Source organism: Mustela lutreola, chromosome 12 (assembly GCF_030435805.1).
Source record: "Mustela lutreola isolate mMusLut2 chromosome 12, mMusLut2.pri, whole genome shotgun sequence".
NCBI lineage: Eukaryota > Metazoa > Chordata > Mammalia > Carnivora > Mustelidae > Mustela > Mustela lutreola.
Genome location: NC_081301.1, coordinates 3,663,857 through 3,688,582, shown reverse-complemented (window position 1 = coordinate 3,688,582; position 24,726 = coordinate 3,663,857). Strand labels below are relative to the sequence as shown.

Genomic DNA, 24,726 nt, shown 5'->3' with positions numbered 1-24,726 from the left:
CCATCCCCTCGGCCGCACTGGCCGCCTTCCTGGTGCTCAGTGACCGGCTGCGGCTCAGGGCGCTGCGGCGGGCCGTGCGGGGACTGCGTGCCCAGCAGCGTGAGACGGCGCGGCTCTGGAGAGGGGCGTGTTCGACAACTACATTTCCTGAGCAGTTGCCATGTGCCCTGCACTGGGCCGAGAGCTCTCCTCGTGCCCCAGGGGCAGGGACCGGCACGACCCCTGCTTCGGTCGGTCGTAAGCGAGGCTCTGAGGGCCCGTGCCGCATCCCTGCGCCCCACTGCCTCCCTGGGCTTTGTCTGTCCCGGGGCCGCAGAGCCCAGACAAGGCCGCCGTCTCACCAGCTCACCCTGGGGACATGCGCGACTGTACCCAGCACTCTTTATTGGCTCGGCTGAGTTCCCAGGAGGCTGGGGATGGCATTAACTCATTTCCCTGCGGGACACCCCTTGCTCGGAGCCCATCAGGGGACTTTCTTGGGCAGAGGATTGACGATCCCGCTCTCTATGTGTTCGAACACCGTGTACGGGTCCTGGTCGGCATTGAGCGCGATGGCGTGCGTGTAGAGCTCCTCCAGCTCCGAGCAGCTCCGGTAGAACAGCTCCATCTTCAGCCTGACCTGCTCTTCCGTGTCCTTCGGGTTCTGCAGGAGGCGCGCCTGGATTTCCACGGTCGGAGGGGGCTTGTACATGAGATGGTACCTGCGACACGGGGGGGGAGCCGGTGACCTACGGGCTGGCCCGCAGCGCGAGGGAAGAAGGAGCCCTCTGTGCCAGCGCTGACCCGGTTGGCCACTGTCCCACCAGCAGCAAACACGGGCGGTCACCAGCTGGGTGCACAGCCTCCGCCGGGCCCTGGCACGGCAGGGACGCAGAGCGTGGGCCCTCCCGGGGGAGGGTGCGGGTCCGCACGACAGGTGGGCCGAGTAGACTATGCTAAGCCGCCACTTCCTGTCTTTCATTCCTCCCCTCCCCCCCCCCTCCTTCCCCCTCCGAACTCTGCTTAGCAAGCGTCTGCTCTCTGCCCGCATGAGTCTGCTATGGCAACGCGAGGCAAGACAGACGAAGTGGGCTCTGTGCTCCGAGCGCTTGGAGCCGACGGGGGGAGTGGGCCGTCGCAACAGCCAGTGTGAGCACAGAGGACAGCGAGGGCCACAGACGGTCCCTGCAGGGAGGGGCCCGGGGCAGGGCAGCACGGAGGCCACTGGACTTGACGTGGGTCAGCGAGACCGTCCCCGGGCAGCAGGGATGAGAAGCCAGCCTGTAGTTTAGAAAAATCCCGGCTTTTCTCTCCCGCCCCTGCCCCCTCCCCGCCTGAGTCTCTACCCGGAAACGTGGCCCTGGGTGCCGGGGACCATGGGAGCTTCTACCCCTTCGTGACTGTGGGCACTTGCGACTACGGTTCTGCTCCAACACGGTGATTGTACGGTCGGCCTGGGACTCAGGGTCAGCCCCCAGGTGAACGGGTTCCCGCGGCAGCCACCTCGGCGGCGGGCCTCCCCGTGAGAGCAGAGCCCTGTGCGCGTCCCCAGGACACCCGCCTGCCCAGGCCAGCCACGTCACATACGGGGGTCCGAACTGCTCCTCGGGACAGAGTGGGACGAAATTCCCGGCTACTCTTCCAGGCAGAGGGTCCACAGGCACTGCCCAGAGGAACAGACGGGAGGAACCCCCTTTCTCGAGCCTTCTGTGCCGTCCCCAGACCCAGCCAGCTGTGGCATCATCGGACAGCTAGACGGACAGGGGAGGCTCCCCAGCAGGCCTGAGCCCCGGAGCCCTCAGATGGCTAGCCGCCGGGAGGGAGCCGGGCACCAACCTCTCTCCCGTGACGGGATCGATTCTCCTCAGGGTCAGCCGCTCAATGACAGAATCCAATGGCACATTCAGGAAAAACACCCTACGGGGAGAGAACAGCACCACGGTCAGCCGGAGGGGACCCCGGGCTGGACTCTGGGCCCCTGACTCGGGGGCCGGAGTCTTCCCTGCACGTGGCTGGAGCCTCAGGAACCCCCTTTCAGGGGCTCCGGCTACCAAGCTCTCCAAGGTCGCCAGGGAGGGCGGCAGGCGGAGGCCTCCCCCCCACGGAAGCCTGGGCTAGAAGGCACCTCCAGCAGGGACGTGCCACATGACCTCGGGCCACTCACACAGCTTCTCCGAGACTCAGTTTCCTCAGCTGCAGAATGGCTAATGCCGGTTCCCTGGTGTTGGAGATCCGAGGACGGGGAGCGTGTGCTAAGCTCAGCGCAGGGTTTGCTCACTAGAATGTCCCTCTTGACACAGGACAGCCTTCCCGAGAGTTCAGGAGCCCTGGCAGCCGGGCCCTCCCAGAGAGCTGGGGTTGTTCTCAGCGCCCCGACTTTCTCTTTCGCACGGGAACCCCGGACCCGGGGGAGCAGGGCCTTCGACAGCAAGCTGCCCGGATCAGAGCCCAGCAGAAGAGACACGGGGCCGTCTTCTGCTAACCTAGTCTCTCCTAAATCCTTACTGCAAGTGGCCAAATACAAAACCTGCAGACAGGGTTTCTCAGTCAAGGTGATTTTGCCCCAAGAAGACGTCTGGCACTATATGGGACATCGGTGATGATCGCAAGGGGCAGGGGAGCGGCCAGCATCCAGTGGGTGGAGGCCAGGGACGGCGCTCAGCATCCTGGGACGGACGACAGCCGCCGCCACAAAGACTCATCTGGCCCCAATGTCAGTGGTGCGGGGTTGGCAGGAGGGATCGGGCGAAGGCCGGGCTGTCTGGTGGGACGGTGGGTGGGGGTGATGTTCACGGCGAGCGCCCGCAGCTCTAATCCAGGCCGTGTCTTCTAGCGTAGAACCATCCCGTTTGTTTTTAAAGAATTAACTTCTGGGGGCGCCTGGGTGGCTCAGTGGGTTAAAGCCTCTGCCTTCGGCTCAGGTCATGATCTCAGGGTCCTGGGATCGAGCCCCACATCGGGTTCTCTGCTCAGCGGGGAGCCTGTTTCCCCCCTCTCTCTCTGCCTGCCTCTCTGCCTGCTTGTGATCTCTGTCAAATTAAAAAAAAAAAAAAAAAAAAGAACTTCTGGAATATTCCATTGCTCACTCACTGCTCACTCATTCATCCTTTAATTAATCCATGCGTGCATTTATTGGATGCCTGCTGTGTGCCAAGCACTGCAGTAAGCTCCCAAGTTTACCAGCCTGCCATGCGGAACTGGAATACCAGATTCAATGGGCTCATTGTCACGGACATCTGGGTTCAATGACCAATGTGTGCACCTGCCACTGCCACGGGGGATGACATAGTGACAACAAGCGCTCCCTGTGTGCCCAAAGCCTTGTTTGCTTCACTTTCAAGTAAGTAAATGCAGACAAGAAGCAGCTCTAAGTGTGAGAAAAATGCACACAGATGAGACTTCCTGCCCTCCCTCTTGGGGTGGAGTCTCTTTGGGATGGCCACGCTGCCTCCTCCAAGTTACAGAATGTAGAAGGCCTCCACCCTGGCCCAGAAATGCCGATTCGGCAGGCACCAGAGGGAGCCCAGTATTCCCCGAGCCTGGGATCCGCTGCCTGGGGGAGACCCCCAGCCCAGGACTCTGTGCCGGTGCCCTTGCGGAACCCGTGTCCCCTAGAATCAGAGGCAAACGGTTGACCAGGTGTATTTTCCAGGAGGGGATGTGTCCGTGAGTCTCAGATTCTCAAAGGGGCGCCATTTTTTAAGAAAATAAATGACTTTTTAAAATTTTTAACTGGAGCATAGTTGACACACAATGTTATGTGAGTTTCAGGCCCCAACAATTAGAATTATGCTATGAACCATTCCTACAGCGAGCGAGTCACCCCCGGAAGCTCTATTATGATACTATTGACAGTTCTCCCGACGTCGCGTCTCTCATCCGCAGACTTCCGGTTACTGTATAACCGGAGGTTCGCGCCTCTCCATCTCCTTTGCCCATTTCGCCCATCCCCCTTCTCTCCCCTCCCCTCTGGCAACCACCGGTTTGTTCTCTGCAGTTAGGAGTCTGTTTCTGGGTTTTGTTTGTTCGGTCATTTGTTCTGTCTTCTTTTGTTTAGATTCCACACATGAGTGAGATCATACGGGACCTGTCTTTCTCGGATTTATTTCACTTAGCATCGTTCCTTCTAGGTCCATCGATTGTCATGAATGGAAGGTTCCATCCTTTTTTCCGGCTGCGTAATATTCCATAGTAGATCTACAGACCACGTTCTGTATCCAGGCATCACTGATGGACACTTGGGCTGTCTTCGGGTAAATACCCAGAAGCAGAATGACCAGGCCCTCTGCTAGTCCTATTTTTAATTTTTTAAGGAATCTTCATTCTGTTCTCCAGAGTGGCTGCACGAGCTTCCGTTCCCACCAACAGTGCGCAAGGGCTCCCCTTTCTCCCCTACCAACACCTGTTGTTCTTGTGTTTTTTATTTTAGTCATAATGACAGGTGTGAGGTGGGATCTCCTTGTGGTTTTGATTTGTGTTTCTCTGATGATGAGTGATGTGGAGCTCAATCATGTGTCTGTCCACCATCCGGATGTCTTCTTCAGGAAAATGTCTATTTAGGTCTTATGCTCAGTTTTAATTGCATTATTCATTTATTTGGTGTGGCGTTGTGGGGGTTCTTTAGATATCTTGGATATTAAGAAGGGCTGACAAGTTTTCTTCTTTTTTTTGAGATTTATTTTTAAGAATCTTTTATTTATTTATTTGTTTGTTTGTTTATTTATTTATTTGACAGACAGAGATCACAAGCAGGCAGAGAGGCAGGCAGAGAGAGAGGAGGAAGCAGGCTCCCTGCTGAGCAGAGAGCCCGATGTGGGGCTCGATCCCAGGACCCTGAGATCATGACCTGAGCTGAAGGCAGAAGCTTTAACCCACTGAGCCACTCAGGTGCCCCTAAGATTTATTTATTCTCTTGGGAGAGAGAGAGAACGGAGCAGAGGTGGAGGGAAAGTATCTCCAGCAGACTCCCTGCTGAGCAGGGCTGGATCTCACAACCCTGAGATCGTGACCTGAGCTGAAATCAAGAGACTGTCCCCAAACCAAGTGAGCCATCCTGGCGCCCTGAAGGGCTGCCATTAAAATCTTTTAATGATTTTACTTATATGAGAGAAAGAGCATAAGCACGAAAGAGACAAATGGGGTGGGGTGGGGGAGAAGCAGACTCCGCATTGAGCAGGGAGACTGATGTGGGGCTTGTCCCAGAACCCTGGGATCATGACCCTAGCCAAAGGCGGACGCTTAACCGACTGAGCCACCCAGGCACTCTGAGGGGTACCAATCCTTAAAGATGGTTCTGAGTCACTGATGTGAGTCAAAGCCTCCTGTTTGCTGAGATGAAGGACACGCCAAGGCCAACTGAGGAGGGAGCGCAGCTGGGCCACTCCCCATGCCGCTCATGGACACTCCCTGTTTCCCTGGGCTTATAGATGCCTGGCAATGGGCCTGATGCCCCTGGGGGCCACCCTGGTCCTCTCTCATCCCTGTGCTGTGTGTGAAGTTAACTCACCCCAGGGCTACAGGGCTGGGCATGGAGAAGGCCCAGGTGTGGCTCCTCCTGCCCACAGGAATTGGGTCAGGATGCAAGCTGATCCAAGCCAGGCCAATGAGAGGCTGCACCATGGCTTGCCACAAAGGAGTTTCCTTTTTGCTGGGGCTGCTAAGCTGATGGTGTGGGGCCTGGGGCTGTCTGGGGTCTGCACCCTGAGAGAGCCTACCTGAGAATGAAGCCCACCCCAAGAGAGAGGAGGGACACTGTTTGGGGCCCTGGATCAAGCTGTACCTGAAGCTGACACATCCCTATTTCTCGGACATGAATACATAAACCTCTTCTTTTGCTTAAGCTGGCTTGAGTTTCTGCAGTTGTCCCCCAAAGGACACCTAATAGTCTCTTTGATGCCACTTGCTTCTGGAAAATGTGTAATTTTTTTTTTTTAAATGTGAGTCTCTGAGCCAAACACTCTCTCCTTCAAGGCACGTTCTCTCCCCCCGCCCATCTTCTCTCAGCCTCATTTTGCCCACACTGTTTGCTTAGGTTTGCTTCTGTCCAGCTGCCAAGAAGTCCCTCTGGTTCCCACTGAAAGCTGCAGCTGCCCCTCCACAGAGCGGGCGCGGCAGCTTCCCCTGCAGCCTGGGGGCCCAGGAGCCATGAAAACCCACTTCTTCCCAGCATTCTTGATAATGATTTCCATTCACAACGTGCTGCAAAGTAACAGCCACCAAATAAAACATGCGAGATCGGGGAGCGTCTGAACACGGGAGCACAGGTGTTTCAACAAGCTTTTATCCCCCGCGCTCCAAACACGCTGGGCCCCCCTCCCGCCCCCGAGACTTGCGAGTCCCCAGCAGCAACACCGAAACACGGCTGTCACCACGGCTGGCGGCGCGGCTCTGGATGCCGACGCCAGTAGAAAGGAAGCCAGTTTGGAAATCCCTGATAATTGATGCTGTTTCGTAAACAAACAAGCCCCAATTGAAAGATTTTTAACCCAGCATATCAAGACTGCTTGTCGTCATTCAAGGGAATGGCTTGTGAAAGGCTGGCGAGATCAGAAGCACAAGGACACCAAACTGGTACTTGAAACAGGCGCTGGGAACAGCCTCGCTGGAGAAGGAGCCGTACTTCCGTGCCGGAAGCTTCTGCTTGCCCAGGGCCTGCAGCCGCCATGCAGGAGCCGGGTGGCGGGGCGGAGTGGGGAGCCCGAGCCACTCTGCAGGGACGCGCACGGTCCTGTGTGCACCTTGCCTGGCCGGGGTTTTGCGTTCTGCTGCTCGTTTCCTGTCCCACAGCCAGGAGAGGGGGAACGGAGACCACCAAGACAGTCAAGAATGCCTACAGCAGGGTGGCGGGCAGCAGCACCCCTGCAGGGAGTGTGGGGGTGCCGGGACTCACCAGGGGCGGGATCTCCACCGCTTGAGGCCAGTAGAGGCCTCAGGAGGGAGGCGGAAGGTCCCCTGGGAGGCTTCTACTCCCTCGCTACTCAGTGAGGTCCCCGATGCGCAGCCCCAGCCCCAACTTGGAGCTCAGCACCACCGCCCGCCCGCCCGGCCGCTGAATTGGGAGTGGACTTGTTCACAAGATCCGCAGTGACTCAAAGACACAACCAGGTTGAAGAAGTGCTGCCCCTTTCCGTGTTTCCAAGATTTGTCAGGAGGACTGGTCTGAAATACGGATTGTGGTCACGCCTCTCAGAGCTACCACACCAAAGCCTCCAGGGGAGGGGCCGGGGGACCTGCCTGACCCGTATTTGTAAATACAGGTGCCGCCTGTGCTCAAGCAGGAGTGGGAACCACGGTGCTAATAATCCCATGTGTCACCCTTGGCCACGCCCTGGACGCATCAAAGGAGCTTCGAGAACATGGAGGTCTGGTCCCCGACCTCCCAAGAGATCCAGCTGTAATCGGCCCAAGGTGAGACCCGGGAGTGGAGATTTTTAAAACCTCCCCAAGCAACTCTAGTATGTGGTCAAGGCTAAGAACCAGTGCTCTGATCCGATCTGCTCAGTGTATAAAAGGGGGAAACTGAGTCCCAGAGAGGACAGGGCTCATCTTCCGTCACCCAGGGCAGCTGGGATCTCTTGACTCACCCTCATGGTGCCCCCTCCAGCCACTTTGTCTGAGGCTCTGTGTGGGGAGCAGAGAAAGCGTGTTTCTCAAAGGCCTTGACACTTATCATCTGAAATTTATCCAGAGCTAAATTCTCTGAAACTTGAGGGATGGAACTTTCTGGGAACCCATGCACAGATTCGGTAAATTGAGAGGCTACACAGCGACAGACAGACCCTTGTTAACCTCTTGATTCCAAGCAATAAGGCTCCACTGGGGGCAACACTCTACACAAAGCATCACGGTTTGACCATAACAAGGCTCCACTTCGCCCTCGCCTGGGCGGCCAGCACAAAACCCAGCAGGTAACGAATGTCTCGAGGATGTGGGACGCTTGTACCTTGCGAGTGGGAAGGTGAAATGGTGTGTCCACTGTGGACGTCGTCCTGGCAGACACAGGGTCCTGTGAGTCCGCCAGTTCACTGCGGAGCACATATCCAGAACGAGGGAAAGCGGGCACTGCAACAGACCTCTGCCCGCCCACGTCCGCAGCGGCTTTATGCCCAGGAGCCGACAGCCGGGGATTACCCAGACGTCCGTGGGCGGGTGACTACGTTAACAAAATGCAGGGTAGACACACAAGAAAGTACTATTTGGCCTGAAAAGGGAATGAAATCCTGGCACCTGCTACCGTGTGGATGAACTGAAGACACGACCCTTGGCGAAGTCGGTCAGACGCAGGAGGATGTCTGCTGTTTGGTTGCCTTTCTATGAGGCATCCAGGAACCCAACGCACAGAGACAGAACACACAGCGGTGGGCGCCAGGGGATGGGGAGCGGGGCGGGGGGTTAGTGTCTGACGGGGACAGAATTCCAGCTGAGGCAGCGGAGAGCAGCTCCGGGCGTGGAGGGTGGTGAGGTCACTCCGCACCGTGACTGTCCTTCCTGCTATCCATTGCGATACTTAAAAATGGCTAAAAGAGTAAATTTTACATTAAGTATATTTTATCTCAGTAAAACATAAGTGCTATGATGCACTTTATAGATGTAATGGTGAAGGCAGGGGGAGGGGTGGTTCTTTGGCCTTGAATAAGCTTACCATTTAATGAGGTTCTTTTTTTTTTTAAGATTTTATTTATTTATTTGACACAGAGAGAGAGAGAGAAAGAGAGAGAGAGATCACAGGTAAGCAGAGAGGCAGGCAGAGATAGAGAGGGAAGCAGGCTCCCTGCTGAGCAGAGAGCCCAATGCAGGGCTCAATGTGGGGCTCAATCCCAGGACCCCGAGATCATGACCTGAGATGAAGGCAGAGGCTCAACCCACTGAGCCACACAGCTGCCCCTAATGAGGTTCTTTTTTTTTTTTTTTTTAAGATTTTATTTATTTATTTGACAGACAGATCACACGTAGGCAGAGAGAGAGGGGGAAGCAGGTTCCCCGCTGAGCAGAGAGCCCGATGCGGGGCTCGATCCCAGGACCCTGAGATCATGACCTGAGCCAAAGGCAGAGGCTTTAACCCACTGAGCCACCCGGGCGCCCTCTAATGAGGTTCTTAATATGCACCTGGGGACAAATAAATGGACAGGCCAAAGAATATGAACCATAGGATAGTACTAATTCCAAAGTAACAATGGCGCCACTGCTGCACAAACACTCAGAAACCAGAGGAGGAGGGAAGAGAATCTGCTTTTTGGGACAGCCTTTTCCTGATACCCCAAACCAGACAAAAACTGCAGGAAACCATAAACCAGTATCACTCAAGAATACGGAAGTGAGAACACTCAATAAAATGTTCACAAACTGAATCTAGCAACATATGAAGTATGCAAGTAAGTGTGGGTTTGCCTGGGAATGAAAGTCAAAACATCCAAAAATCAATCAGTGTACTTGACCCGACTATAGTAGAGAAGAAAAACTGTACACTCATCTCAACAGGTGTAGGAAAAGGACTTAACAAGATTTTCACAGCAATTCCTGATAAATACTCCAAGCAAATTAGAAATAGAAGGTAACTTCCCCACCCCAATAAAGGATATTTACAAAAAAAAAAAAAAAAAACCCTACAGCTAACATCGTATTTAATGGTGAAAGACTCAATGCTTTCCTCTAAGACTGGGAACAGGGCAGGGTTGTCCATTCTCACCAGTGCTATTCAACATCATACCAGAAAACCTGTTTAATGCAATATGACAAGAAAAGGGAATAAAGTGCATTCAAGTTGAAAGGGAAGAAATAAAATTCTCTATTTGTAGATGACATAATCATCCTAATACAAGTACCAAAGAATCTTCACAAAGGTTACGCTAACCAATGAGTAAGTTTAGTGAACTCACAGGGTACAAAACCAATGTGCAAAAAATAAGTTGACTCTCAAGGTACCAGCAACAAACAACTGGAAACTGAGATTTTAAAGTACATTTACAGGGGCACCTGGGTAGTTCAGTCAATTAAGCATCTGCCTTCAGCTCATGTCATGGTCTTAGAGTCCTGAGATTGAGCCCCACATTGGGCTCCCTGCTCAGCGGGGAACCTGCTTCTTCCTCTCTCTCTGCCCTTCCCCCCTCATTCTCTCCCTCAAATAAATTTTTAAAAACCCCCTTTAAAAAAAAAAAAAGTACTGGGACACCTGGGTGGCTCAGTGGATTAAGCCTCTGCCTTCAGCTCAGGTCATGATCTCAGGGTCCTGGGATCGAGACCCGCATCCTGCTCTCCGCTCAGCAGGGAACCTGCTTCTCCCCTCTCTCTCTGCTTGCCTCTCTCCCTGCCAAATAAATAAAATCTTTAAAAAATAAAATAAAGGGACGCCTGGGTGGCTCAGTTGGTTAAGCAGCTGCCTTCGGCTCAGGTCATGATCCCAGCGTCCTGGGATTGAGTCCCACATCGGGCTCCTTGCTCGGCAGGGAGCCTGCTTCTCCCTCTGCCTCTGCCTGCCATTCTGTCTGCCTGTGCTCGCTCTCTCCCCCTCTCTCTCTCTGATAAATAAATAAAATCTTTAAAAATAAAAAATAAAATAAAAAATTAAAAAGTACCATTTGGAATAGGATAAAAATGAAATACACGTAAAGCTAACAAAATAAGATCTGTGCGCTGAAAACGACAAAACCCTGATGAAAGAAATCCGACTTAACTAAATAGGGAGTTATACCATGTTCATGGACTCAGAGATTCAATATTGTTAATATGTTAATCCTCCCCAAATTACAGATTCAGTTAATTCCTACCAAAATTCCAACAAGGTTTTTTGAAGATTCTACACAAGTTCACTCTCAAAGCTACATGCAGAGTGTTTCTGGAAGAGACCTGGCTTCAGCGAGGTAGAAGGAGAGCTAATTGATTTCAAGGTCTTCAAGGATTTCAAAGCTGTATAGTCAGGATAATGAGTGTTAGTGAGAGGTTAGACACATAGATTAAAGGAACAGAACAGAGCCCAGTAATAGACTCTCAACAAATATGGCCAATTACTTTTCAGCAAAAGTGCCAGCACAATACAATTCAATGGATAAAAGTGGTTTTTCACCCAGTGGGGCTGGAACAATTAGACGCCCAAATGCAAATAATGATAATAACAACCTTGACCCAAACCTCATACCATACCCAAAATCTAAGTCAACACAGGTCATAAACCTAAATATAAAACCCAACACTACGGTACTTCTTGGAGAAGATCTTTGTGACCTTGTGTTAAAGATTTCCTAGATAGGACAGCAAAATCATGACATGTAAATGAAAAAAATTGAAGTTAGAGCACATTAAAAATTTCTGCTCTTCAAAAGACATTAAGAAAATGAAAGATCTACCACAAACCAGGAGAACATATTTGACAAATGTAGACCTGCATAAAGGATTTGTACCCAGAATACGTAAAAGCGTGAATTACGTGCATGATCAAGGACATATGGAAGGAGGCACACACAGATCCCTAACTGCCCTGTATTTCCAAATTTGATCCTGAAATTGGGAAAGTCTGATCTAGGGAAACAGTTTCCTGATAAAAGCTCCAACTGCCTCCCCTGTCTGCTATTTCTGTTCGGTCTGCTGAGCCCACGGGGAGGCCGCGGTGCCATCCTAGCTTTCTGCGAAGCCTGGCCTCAGCCTCTTTCCAAGGCTGGGACACTGGCAGAGCTCACGCTTCTGTGACTGCTTCTATGCTGCAGTGACTTCCGTGGCTTCAGTATAATCGAGTGGACTTCCCTCCAGGGGAATTTGGCAAAGGCCACCCCTGAAGCGGGGAATGCAAAGTGACACCACGCCTTAACACTTGTGACGGTCTGCTCGTCTTTAACTAGAACGTGCGCAAGGGGCGCCCAGAGAGGTTGCAACATTGAAGCCGTTGCAAAACCGTCCTCGTATGCCGGCAGCCCATGGGGTGCTTGTAGGGCACAAAGTGGAGTGACCACTTTTTACAGACATGTCAAAACAAGACCTCCTCATAGTCTAACGGCAGAGAGAGGTGGCATCTGTGTCTCGAAACAGCCACATTGGGGGCTGGGGAGAAGGAGCAAGTGAATTATGCAGAGATTATCAAAATCTAAAAAAATGAAAGCTGGGCCACATGTAGGAGGAGTCACACCTCGGAACATGCGAGGCCTGAGCTCTCTGAGGGCAGGCACTGGGGTTGCCTTGTCGGCAACCTTTGTCCAGGACATGTGCTAAGGGCCAAACAAGCACATAGTGAACGGGCAGTGGTTGATTGCAATGCAGGGGATGCCTGACGGAGAAGCACCCCGGCATGGGGACCGCCCCCCGACCCCGTCCTGAGTCACGGAGCCAGGCTGCAGCTGCCCGCACAGCTGTGGGCACACACCCTCCCTGGTGTCTCCAACGGTCCATGGCCAGAGCAGTACAATTTTCACTCTGGGTATTTTTTACTCCGACACGTGTCCAATTTGAACACGAAAGGCCAGACATTGCCGCCACATCTGAAAACCCCGTGCATCGTGCCTCCTGCCCTCAGGCGGCAGCTGCGGGCTGCCCTCGCTGCCTACTCCCCACTCCTTCAAAAAAGAGGCTCCCGCTGGCCATTTTTTGTTTAAAACTGTGCATAATTGATAATGGCAAATCTACCCGGCTGGGTCTAAAATCTCTCCGGGGCAAGAGAACACTCTCCATGGCTGTCATTAACTGGGAAATTAGCGGCTCGCCTGGCAGCTTCCCAGGCGAGGCACAAAGCGCGCTGGGCTGGTTTGAGCGGAATGACCCAGGGATCAGATCCCCGCATAACCGCTCTCCATTTTAAAGTCGTCTTAAAATTTCTGCCTCCTTCACTACCGGGAAAAAAGAGTAATTCCTTCGCACACCGCCACCCAGATGCTCCCGCGACAGTCATGAAATGCAAATCACTGGAAGCAGAAACTTCTGCAAACTTTTCCCAAAGAGAAAGGTGCATGCGCCGAGGGCAAAGACGACAGGAGGCGCACGAAACGCTGGCGGGAGCTGGGCCCGGGTGCGCCAGCCACGACCCCCTCCGTGTCAGCCGCTCTCAGCCTGGACACACAGGGTCGACCTCTCTACGGGGTCTTTCCGGCTGCAGGCAGGCCCTAAGTCCAACTCATGTCCAAACGCGTCCCCCACTCTGAGCACTCACCCGCGCCACCCGCACCCACGCTGCCCCAGCCCCCGGCCATCCGCTCCAGGTTCGCAGTGTCGCGTGGCCACACGTGTCCACGAGTGCACTCCGGGTCCACACGGATCACTCCCTTCTCCCCTGGCCGCCCTTCTGCTCCAGGTCTGTGTTTGAGAGGGCCTGGCTCACGACCCAGCTGGTTTCCTCCGTGCACTCACGACACGATGTTCCTGAAAGTTCCTGGAAACCCGCCGTCTTCCTCAGGCACTGCCGGACCACCCACACCTTCTAGCTTGTACCCAGAGCGTCTGCGTGTGGCCGCACCAATCACCTGCTGGCTCAGGGCCCCTCCGACAGGGAAGGGATATTGTTCCACACTGACTGGCACCGAAGCCCGCCAGCGTGGACACCCGTCCAGACTCCCTGGTCGGCAGCGGTCCCAAAAGAACATCCGAGCTGGTGGACTTTGTCGGTGCCCCGTGGCGTGGCTGACACATGGGTCTCATTCCCTCCTATGGCCAAGTGGTGTTCCGTATGGGCAGACCTCGTTTCGGTCAGCCTTTCAGCAGCTGGTGGACGTTGGAGCCCAAGCTTCTGAACAAGGGCATACGGTTGCGGGCCCGGCTGTCCCGCCCGGTGCTGCCGCCCTCAGTGTGAGCCTTGCCCTGGAGCTCACGGCTGGGCTGGTGGAGCCCAGGCAGGGCCGGCCTCCTGACCTCATGGCTCCCCTGCGCCATCCTGCTTCAGCCCCTCATCCTGGTTCGGCTGTCAGCGTCTCATCAAGCTTTCTATCATCTTGACTCGGTCTCAGCGTCTGCTTCCTGGAGAACCCAGTCGGTGACATATGGCCCGGGAGGGGTCAGGAGGCTGGCTGTCCTCAGTCCTCTCGAATGAGCAGCAGCTTCCCATTCCCACGCAGCCCCCGCCACACTGTCAGCTCCCAAGGGTAGGGGTGCAGCGCTCCTGGGGCAGGAGAGTGTGGGGGGCGGCCGAGACGTGGGCTCTCAGAGCAGGAAGATCAGGGTTCAAATTCTAGCCTCCCCTTCTGGGTCACCGCAGGCAGCCCTTTTACCCTCTGAGTGTCCCTGTATGAGGATGACAAGGACATAGGACCTCACAGGCCTGTTTCACAGATTAAATACGAAAATCCACGCCCAGTTTTGAGTATACGGCAACGAAATTATATCCATCCACATGGGCCGACGGTGCCAGACGCTCTTCTGAGACCCGACGGACCTGTGGTCAGCTCCTCGCACAGCCTTACAAGGGGACATTATCCTGTCTGCGACCGCAGCTGAGAAAACGGACGGACAGAGAAGCTCAGTCACCCGCCAACACCAGCTCCGACACGGCTGTGACGGCTGATTTTTTTTTTTTTAAGATTTATTTATTTGACAGACAGATATCATACTGGGTGGGACAGGGGGGAAGCAGGCTCCCTGCTGAGCAGAGAGCCTAATGCGGGACTCCATCCCAGGACCCTGAGGTCATGACCTGAGCTGAAGGCAGAGGCTTTTAACACACTGAGCCACCAGACGTCCCAATATTTTATTTATTTGAGAGAGAGAGAGAGTGAGCGAGCAAGAGTGGGGGTGGGAGGGGGAGAGAGAGAAGCAGACTCCCTGCTGAGCAGGGAGCCCAATGCGGGACTCAATTCCAGGACTCTGGGATCCTGACCTGAGCTCAAGGCAGACGCTTAGCCGACTGAGCCACCCAGGCGCCCATGATGGTTGATTTAGCTTGAATGATGGTGTTAGCTTGAATGGACCACAGGGCACCAGATATTTGGTCAAACATTTTTCTGGGTGCAGCTGTGAGAGTGGTTTGGAGATTATCATTTACACAGGGGAACAGAAGGAAGCAGACTGCCTTCCCGGCTGTGGGTGGGCCTCATCCAATCAGTTGAAGGCATGAATAGAACAAAAAGGTTGACCCTCCCGAGTAAGGGAGAATTCCTCCTCTCTGATGGCCTTCAAGAGGGGAAAGGACTTCTTCCTGTCTTCAGATCCAGTGAGGTGGGGTGGGATCCACACTTGTGCAACCTCATCCGCAGGCTTGCGGGACCCTACTTCGGACCCCTTGAGAACAAAGTCTCTGTCTTCTGTCTCTTTCTGGGTCTCAAGCCTTCCAGCTCCTGCTAACTCACCCCACAGAGCTTGGGAGTTGCCAGCCTCTGTATCACATGAGCCAAGGTTCTATAATAAATCTTTTTTCTCTGTGTCCAGGACACATCTTCTTGGTTCTGTTTCTCTGGAAACCCTAACGCAGTGGCAGAGCCAGGATTCAAACCCAGGCAGCCCACTCTGGTGTCCATGTGGCTGACCGCCTCAATCTGTTGTGAATTTGCTAAAAGAGGAAGGAAGCGGGGGGGTGGGGGAGAGGGGAAAGGGGGGGAGGAGGAAAAAGAGGTGGGGGGGGAGGGGGAGAGGTAGGTCTCGGCCTCCCACTGCTCAGCGCAGACCACAGACTCTGAGGCGTGGTTGAGCTCTGGTTCTCCGGGTTCAGAGCCATCTGGAGTCAATGGCATCTTTCTCCGCTTCAAGCAGGCCAGTGAAAAGGGACTCGAGTCAGGGAACGGGGCAGATGCCAGGCCGGCCGCCTCTGTGCTCGCAGCCCAACCCACCGCCAGACCAGCCCCTGGCGCTGCTCTAGGAGCCGGACTTGGCTTCAAGGACCAGAGAGCTGGGTGTGGAAGATCTGGACCCTTGGGCCCCCTCCTTGTCACCAATCCCCCGAGACAGGGAGGAGAGAGAGGAGCAGGTGAATTCATTTCGAGCTTCCCTTTCTCAGAGCCGCTGTCCGCCAGTGAGGAGCACGGTGTTAGAATGTGTCCCTGGTGACGCCTCAGCCTCGCGGCTTCTCTGCCCGCGGTCAGAAGCTCCATTCTGGATTCTCCCACTCTACATTTTAAGGGGCCGCAGAGAAGCTTCTGTTTTAACCCCTTCCACGGCTGGGGTTTTCCTCCATGAATCTCTCCCTCTAAACGTGGTTCACTAAGCAGATGCGAGGCTAAGCCTTTGGCTTTCCTTAGCTACCATCCCCAACATCATCGGGGCCTTCCAACGCTTACGTACTCGCTGCGCGCCAGGCAGCTGCACGAAGCATGCGACACACGCGCGTTGTCCCGTGTAATCCTCGCAGGAAGCACATGACCCCAGTCCTGTGATCCTGCCCATTGCAAGGGTGAACACCTCGCAGGCCCCCGGGGGGTTAGGTGATGCCGCAGGCTGGGCTCCAGGTCTGGCCGCGCTAGGACCCTCCTTCCTATTTGTAAAATAATTCGGCTTCATGCCCTGCGGTTTTAGAGTATCACGAGGCTTCTGCTGAGAATCAGGGCCCCGGCAAGTGAACCCTGGAGCAATTTAGGAGGCAGCCAGTGCGGGGGGGGGGGGCACCCCGGCCTCAAGGTTCATGGGATCCACCTCAGACCCCCCATGGACCGAAGCCACCACCTCATCTGTGTGGCCCCCCCATTCCCCGGTGCTTGGACCACCGCCCCCCCGGCGCCTCATGGGGACACCAAGCACAGCTGCCTCTCAGGGTTAAAGATAAATCACGTGGATTCCAGAAGCTCCTTCATCCCCAATCACAGCTGCCTTGCCTAAGGAATCCGCCACCGTGTTTGTTAAACCCACACTTTAATTACTCCAAAATTATGTTAAATCCTTGCATAAATACTGCAGGGGCATCTTCCGAAGAATTTCATTACAGCGCGTTGGGTTACTGCCAGAGCTCTCAGTGAAAAGTACGAGGAGAACAGACACACGCAAAAAGGATAGATATTGTTTTCAAGATAACAAGGCAAGGGGGTGGGCCTTTGTCAGATCACCCAGGTGTCAAAGAGAAGCTGACTCCTGGGAGCAGAAATCTCCCATTTTACAGACTGAAGGGGAAAAGCAATCCCCTCTGCCCTCCGATCCAATAGGTGTTTACTTCTCGAAAAACCTGAACCTGATTAAATATTAACCACCAGTGGTATTAATTAACGGGGAAAAGTCCATCAAGAGAACCCCAATATGTTTACAGTGTCCTCGGGAAACTGGGAAAATTCACAATCAAGTGTGTAAATGTTCTAAAAAAGGGTCCTGAATATTTTATGAATATTTGTCATAAAACAGAAATAATAACCACTGTGCAGAGCTATTAGAATTAATATTTATGCTGCCCGCCATGAAATATTCATGGGGACAGAGAAAGGGGGGCCCGTAAGACAAGAATTAATTTACATTGGGCTCGGTTTACCCGCTGGCTTGATGTTTAAAGATGGTTGACAAGCCTCCGTATGAATCCGCCAGTCACTTCCCGCAGTCGGTGGAGTGGAGGGGGTGGGCGCCGGGTCCGGGCGGCTGACAGCTCACAGATTGAGTTTCTGACAGCCCTTAAAAATCCTAAACGGCCCCCCACCTTTTCTTCCTTATCCCATTGCCCAAGGCGCTCTGTTCTGCCACCGTTCATCCGATCTCCCCTTCCATCTGCTGAAATTAACGAATTAATGAGCGCGATACGCTGTACAGTGGGGCCCTATGAATGTTTACAGGCGATTAAATTATAATGCGGGACGGCTGTATAATTCATGAACCAATTAAAGGAAGTGTTAGTTGATTTGATGGGGTGAGGACGTACAAAATGCATTTAACTAATGGGGAGCCACGGGCTGCCGAGGGCCGGCTCCCTCTCTCGGATTACGCGGCTAATTGCTGCACTTTATGGGGCTGTCACTGATAGCCATGCATATTTCATTGTTCTCAAATACTTCAATTGTGTGCGTCCGTGTCGCCGCTGTAATACGGAGAAGCTGGGCCAAACTTGGCTGTAGTTACAGTGGCCCGGCTGAGGCCTCGGCTTGGAACCGGAGCCCCGGCGTCGGGTGTCTCCGCCATTAGATGATTAAAAGGGCTCAGGATGCGACCAGCTTTTGTTTTACTGACAATTCCGGGTGCTGACTTCATGACGGTGGCAGCCCTGGGGCCCTGACCCCCTTCTGGTGTGGGGAGATGGGAGAAGTCTGAAGCCCCTGGATTGTTCCCACCACGTCCACGTCCCGGGAGCAGAGCTCCAAGGGTCCCGCAGAAGGTGAGGGCCCTGGGGGAGTCCCGGGCTTCTGGGTGACCTGGGGGCCCCTGCACCCTGGAAGTGGGTGTGAGCCAAGGGTTTCCTCTGGGCCGACCTTGTCCATCCATACAAGGTGACCACACAGGGCTTCATTAAACACAGAGGCCAACTGCGACCCTGTTGGGGTCTGTAGTCAGAGGTTGGTGCGTGCCCAGAAGGACACTGCAGAGAAGAGGGAATGAAGGATTGAGGCTGTCCTGGTTCTCAGAAAGGCAGAGCACGTTCCATGGTCCTGTGGCCCAAGGACAGAGAGGCCACCGTGCCCGACTGCCCGGCTGGGACAGCTGCCCCCCGCCACTGCATACTGGATGCTGAGCTGTGGCAGGAAGCCAGAAAGTGAGATATCCAAGGAGGCCTATGGAACCCCAAGAGCCTCTCATTTGAGGAAGAAAGGGCTGCAGGAACCCCGGGACCCCAGGGGAGAGGGGCCCCCAAACCGTCATCACTTCCAAGGATGGAAGAAGGGCCAACTGTAGATTAGCAGAAAGTAAGCTATTAAATACCTAGAATATATCTCTTTGGGGCACAAGCTTAGATGGGAACTTGCAGTGGGTAGCAGAGCTGGGTGTGATGCATTCTGGTCTAAAATAAAACAAAGTGCCTACTGTGTGCAACCAACAGTCTTAAGTATTTGGCAGGTGGGATGTTATATTATCTCGCAAGACAGAAATTCATATTCTCGGGACGCCTGGGAGTCTCAGTCGGTTAAGCGTCTGCCTTCGGCCCAGGTAATGATCCCAGGGTCCTGGGATCGAGTCCCTCATTGGGCTCCTTGCTCGGCGGGGAGCCTGCTTCTCCCTCTGCCTCTGCCTCTGCCTCTCCCTGCTTGTGAGCTCTTTCTCTCTCACACACAAATACATAAATAAAATCTTTAAAAAAATTATTCTCTGCGCACAAATGGGGAAACTAAGGCCCAGAGAAGCCAAGCATCTTTGTTCAGGCATTTCTTCAGAGTAAACACTAGTGTAAGTGCGAAGATACATACATAAGACTTCCTGCCGCTGAATTATCTGTCACAGAAGGACACTGGACACCTCATAAATGGCCACAAAAAGAGGAAGTCTTGACAAATGGTGAGACAGCAACATTCTACAGCTTTTAAAAGAAATAAGGTATATCGAGGGCATTGAAATGGGAGGAAAGTGTAAGACACAACCTTAACTCAAAAAAAAAGGATCTGTAACAACCAGGATCATATGCGCCTACTTAGACTTAAGAAGACAAGTAAATCTAGAAGGACTGGCAACAAACCGGCCATAGTGGTTATTCTGGGGGAGGAATCAGGGGAAAGAAAGTGTTCTTTACACATGTCTGCCTTTTTTTTTTTTTTTAACAATGAAAATGTACTATTTCTATAAATAACAAAAACACTAATTAGGGGCACCTAGGTGACTCGGTTAAGTGTCTAATTCTTGATTTGGGCTCAGGGTCAGGAGACTGAGCCCTGCCTCGCCTCAGGCTCCATGCTCAGCAGGGAGTCTGCTTCTCTCTCTCTCTCTCTCTCTTCCTCTCCCTCTGCCCCGCCCCTGCTCATACTTTCTCTGGTTCTAAAATAAATAAATCCTAAAATAGAAAGAAAGAAAGAAATTAAGAAAGAAAGAAAGAGGGCGCCTGGGTGGCTCAGTGGGTTAAAGCCCCTGTCTTCGGCTCAGGTCATGATCTCAGGGTCCTGGGATCGAGTCCCGCATCGGGCTCTCTGCTCAGCAGGGAGCCTGCTTCCCTTCCTCTCTCTCTGCCTGCCTCTCTGCCTACTTGTGATCTCTGTCTGTCAAATAAATAAATAAAATCTTTAAAAAAAAAAAAAGAAAGAAAGACAAACACTAATTATAAAGTCACGAGAAAAAGAACACTAACTATAAAATCACAAGCACAAGGTTATTTAAAAAAGGAAAAGTATCCCTTTTCAACTAACGGACCAGTGTCACGGGGGGAACACGGGTGCCTGGGCCAGACGTTCCCACGTGGATCTCACAATGCACGGACGATGGATTCCTGTGCCTGAGCCTGACCCCCTGACAGCATCACAGAGTCCTCACTGCATTTCTCGAGTGGGCAGAAGGGGACAGGGACACAACTGGTGCTGGCCTCTGAGAAGGACACACGGCATGGGGGTCCTGTGTGTGGACAGAAACTCTTACCCACATGGCAGCCTGCCAGGTGCCCCCGTGTAAGAGGAGCTGGGCGAGAGGGTCTGAATGGCTCAGCCAAAGCCTTCGGTTTAGGGAAATGTATGTTCATTCATTCACTCAACACATGCTTACCCAGTGCCTCCCCTGTGCTAGTCACCAACGGTCGCAGGTGCGTGGATCCGGCGGTGAATGAGCCGGACTTGCTCTTGGCCTGGCAGAGCTGACGCTGTACCGCTGACCGAGCGGAGAAAGGCACCTGTCCATGGTACTTGGGGCCGATTGGCCGCTCACAGACGAGAACATACAAGCAGCGCAGAGACGAGATGCCAGATGTATTCGGGACACGTGATGGGGCAAGGCAGAAGAAATGCAGCCTGACGTCCTGGGCAGTGGGTAGTTTTCCAGCAGCATGGGTGCATTAATCAGATACAATTCACAGCGTTTGCTGTGGGCTAAGCACACCGTATACGTAACGTTCTCTCACGGAAGTTTCTCCGGGGTGATGTAGGTACCACTACGATGCCCCATCTGACAAGCATGCAAACTGGGGCTCAAAGCCGTTAGTGAGCTTCTCAAGGTCCTGTTCATAAGAACAGCAGACTTTGTAAGCTCAGGCGGGTAGAACGCCCCCGTCTGGGCTGTGGCCGCTGGGTACACTGTCTCCCTGCACGCGCGTGCGCAGAACACCTTGTACCGAGTTGTGGCTCCTCAGGTCTCCAGCCTGGCATCTCCCTGAGGATGCAGAGACGCCACCCCACTACAAGCCTGGGACGTGGCTGTTCGCAGTGTCCCCATTCTCCAGATGGGACAACTTGTGCCCTTACTGGCTAGTGAGTGACACAGGGTGACTTGGGACCCACAGCCATCGGACTCTGGCATCTCGGAGCGCTTACCAAGTGCAAGGACTTCTCTAAGTGCCCCACCTGTATTATCGGATTCACTGTTTTTCCGGAGGCAAGTTTGTTCATTTGTTTTTAATGTTTTAATCGAGAAACTCACACAACATAAATGAACCGTTCTAAAGTATGTGATTCAGGGGCTTTGGGGATGTTCCGTGTCCTACAACCATCACCTCTCTGTGGTTCCAGAACATTTTCATCTCCCTGAGGAGAGAGCCAGTATTCACTAACCAGCCACTTCTGATTCCCTGGGCGGCCTAGTCTGCTTTCTGTCCTGCTGGACTAGCCTGTTCCGGACATTTCGTTGAGGGATATCATGCAATCTGTGACCTCTTGTCACTGGTTCTTCACTTAGCATTATGCCTTTGAGGTCACAGTTGTTCCTCATGAACAATTTTCTGAAGCTTTTCTCTAACTCGGCACCCGTTTTACTGATGAGAAAGTGGGAGTCTCGGGGAGAGGAAGCCGGAAGCGTCTGACTCAAGAGCCCATCATCCTACAGCTTCGTGATGATTTCTTAAGATGATTTTTTTCTTAAGGTGATTTCTTTCAAAATGGATTGAAGGAACTCTCGCACATGCGTAGCTCAGGTCCTGGGGTGTCGGCTGCTTGCAGACCTCACCCCCTCCCGTGGCCCTGGCTCCTGACTCCCCCGCCACACGGCCTCCTTACTGTCTTGGGGCCCACCCTCTGCACAGGCTGGCCCCGGGTCTCGAACGTGCATCTCTCCAGTGGCCACGGGGTCACCCATACTGGGTTCAGGACTCTGCTGCAATGTCTGCTGCCCGTGCCCCCAGCAAGGAGTGGCTCCCCAGCTTCTCCTGCGTCTGCTTTGTTCTCCTTGAAGTCCTCCTTCCTGGGAGACCATTATGCTCATTGTCTGCCCCCAAAGGCAGGTGCCCCCCCCGTCCGTGTTGTTCTCTGCCCTACTGTCAGCTCCCAGAGCCGCGCTGGCACACAGCCGGGGCTCAATAAATGTTTGCTGACTGAATCACGTTGTCCTCAAAAGCCTCACCCTCCGAACGGAGGGAGCCTCTGGAGGGTAGGCTGGAGCTGAGGGCCACTGGAAGGATGAATGGGACAAGCACTGCCAAGGCCACGGGGAAGCACCGAGACGGACGAACTGCTGAGGAAGGCGGTCACGCAGGGCACAGAGGGTCGGACCGGCGCCCGCCATCTTTTCAGTCCTTCTGTGACCCACTTCTGCTCCTTCCTTCACTTGCGTGGTTGACAGTTGAGTTTTGCCGCTGTGTGCAGGCTCCTGCGCCCTTCCTGTCGCTCCTGTCCCCTCTGCAGCTGGCCTGTCCTCCACCTCCTCTCGGGGCCTTGACGGGCCTCGAGTCCTATCATTTTCTCCAAGCATCTTTCTCTGCAGCATGCAGCAGCAGGGGCCCTACAGGAGACATCTCTGCAACCTTCCTGGCACAATTCAAAGGACTTTCTAGAACATTCCATCTCAGGAAAATCCTCATGAGCTATAGCCCAAATGACCACCCTCTGTTCTCAAATGTCTAAGTTCTTACTTGTGGGCCAGCAAAGACATAGATTCAGATCACCAGGTCAAACAGGCTCCAGCTGGTAAATCCCCCAGAAACCACCCCACCCCATGGGAGCAGCTTCAGAGAGGGGCTTCCTCAGACCCCAGACCCTCCCGGATCTGCTCCCCCCTCCAGCTGCATCTGGAGACGCTTAACTATAGGTACACGCTGCACCCTGGACTTGACTGATCGCACTTGGACGGCACTGCCTCACCCAAAGGCCAGTCCTGCAGCGGTGCCAAGAGAAGACTGTCCTGGGGCACCTGGGTGGCTCAGTGGGTTAAAGCCTCTGTCTTCGGCTCAGGTCATGATCCCAGGGTCCTGGGATCGAGCCCCACATCGGGCTCTCTGCTTGGCGGGGAGCCTGCTTCCTCCTCTCTCTCTGCCTGCCTCTCTGCCTACTTGTGATCTGTCTGTCAAGTAAATAAATAAAATCTTAAAAAAAAAAAAAAAAAAAAGAGAGAAGACTGTCCTAATTGCCCACTGAAAACAAACCCAGGGTTAAACTGCTTATCCGGGTAGGCTCCTGGGTTAAACTTCCTCATGAACCTACCTAGGAGGTGAAACCTGAGATTCTAGATAAAGCTTTTCCACGTCCTTGGCTGGGGACATGGGCCTGCAATTTGAAACTTCTGAGTTTGGGTCGTTGTCTATGAATTAAATCTGTTATTTGAGTCCAGAAGCCTAGGAGTTCTGCGGAAATCTACCCTGAGGGCATCTCTCCCTGTGGTGCCATGCCCAGGTGCTGGTGCTGAGCAAGGCCACAATGGTGGTGCCGAGGGGGGCTGCCGTGGGGGCTGGGAGCGTGTGGGGGAGTGCGGCTGGGAGCCTCCTCCAACGGGCCTTCCCCAGTGCCGAACTTGCCACCTCACCCTCCTCCCGTGCTGCTGTGGACCCCGCCCGTGGGCTCCTGCGGAAATGTCCTGCTCCCCCGCCGACGCCCCAGCACCTGGGCCAGTGGTTGGCAATAAGCAGCCCACAACCCATACTTGTGGGAGAGACAAACAGCCCGTGGGTCCCCGCCAGCCTCCTGCTGCGCATCGTTCCCGTGAGGAAGGAGGCAGTATTCTCCTCTCTCAGCCTTGAGGAGGTAAAGTCACGCAAAGTCACCCGCAAAGTCACACCCCCTGGAGCGTTCTTGTCCTTACCCCCTTACCGCCTCCCCCCATCATGCACCTATTCTACAGAGACCCCGGCAGCGGGCAAACGGGCCCTGCGGGACAGGGCCAGAGCTTGGAGGGGGCAGCGGGCACTGGCCCCTGCCTGGCCCCAGTGGTGCCAGAAATTCTACCTGGGAAGGGCTTGGGGCTGCGCCGTGGCTGGATGTGCTCATGGGTGTGCGCACAGAGCTGCTGGTGGCTTGGAACTCAGAGGGAAGGGGCTCAAGGCATCCTGGGGTCCACCCCAGACGTGCTCCTCCTTGGAAGGGCAGCCCCCTCCGTGGACTCCAGGACAAGCAGCTTCCTTCCAGGAGGAGAGGCGGTGACCCTCGGTCGGGGGGGGGGGGGGCATCCGAGTGGGAATAACCACCTGAGTGAGTGCAGCTGGGAAGGGCTCCTCCCTCACTAGGACCCACCAAGGGCACACCCGGTTTAGGGCTCCCTGAGGACCCACTCAGCTCAGCACAGAACTGGGGACAGGGGGAGGATACAGACGCCTCCCTGCGACACCTGCTTCGGATGGCAGAAGGCAGGGGTCGGAAACGGGAAGTGCGGAGCCGGTTACTGTCTGCGACGTTTCTGCAGGACCTGGGCCTGGAGCGGCAGGAAGATGCACCTCGGCTCAAAAGAGCAATGGCCACTTGCATTTCACTCTCTTTGAGCGGGACAGCAGATGCAAACGGGCCCCACGAGGGCGCGAGTTCTGCTCACTGCCACGGAGCTGGCTCCAAGGTGACAGGAGGGGCGCGACGGCGGAGGCGGCGGCACCCAGCTCCCTCCCCCCGCACCGACTCAGGTTTTGCG

The 24,726-nt window shown here is 54.2% G+C and overlaps 1 protein-coding gene across 3 annotated transcripts in view; it reads right to left on the bottom strand.

The window, feature by feature from the left end:
* Nucleotides 1-364: 364 nt before the first annotated feature.
* The window catches only part of AK8 (adenylate kinase 8), a 114,576-nt gene continuing 90,214 nt past the window's right edge, over nt 365-24,726 (bottom strand). For all 3 annotated transcript variants that reach the window (XM_059141294.1, XM_059141295.1, XM_059141296.1), the window contains 2 exons: nt 1,816-1,896; nt 365-701 (listed from right to left, as the gene is read on the bottom strand). In XM_059141294.1, coding sequence (XP_058997277.1) covers nt 464-701; nt 1,816-1,896 — 319 coding nt within the window. In that variant the 3' untranslated portion in view covers nt 365-463. The remainder of the gene's footprint in view (nt 702-1,815; nt 1,897-24,726) is intronic.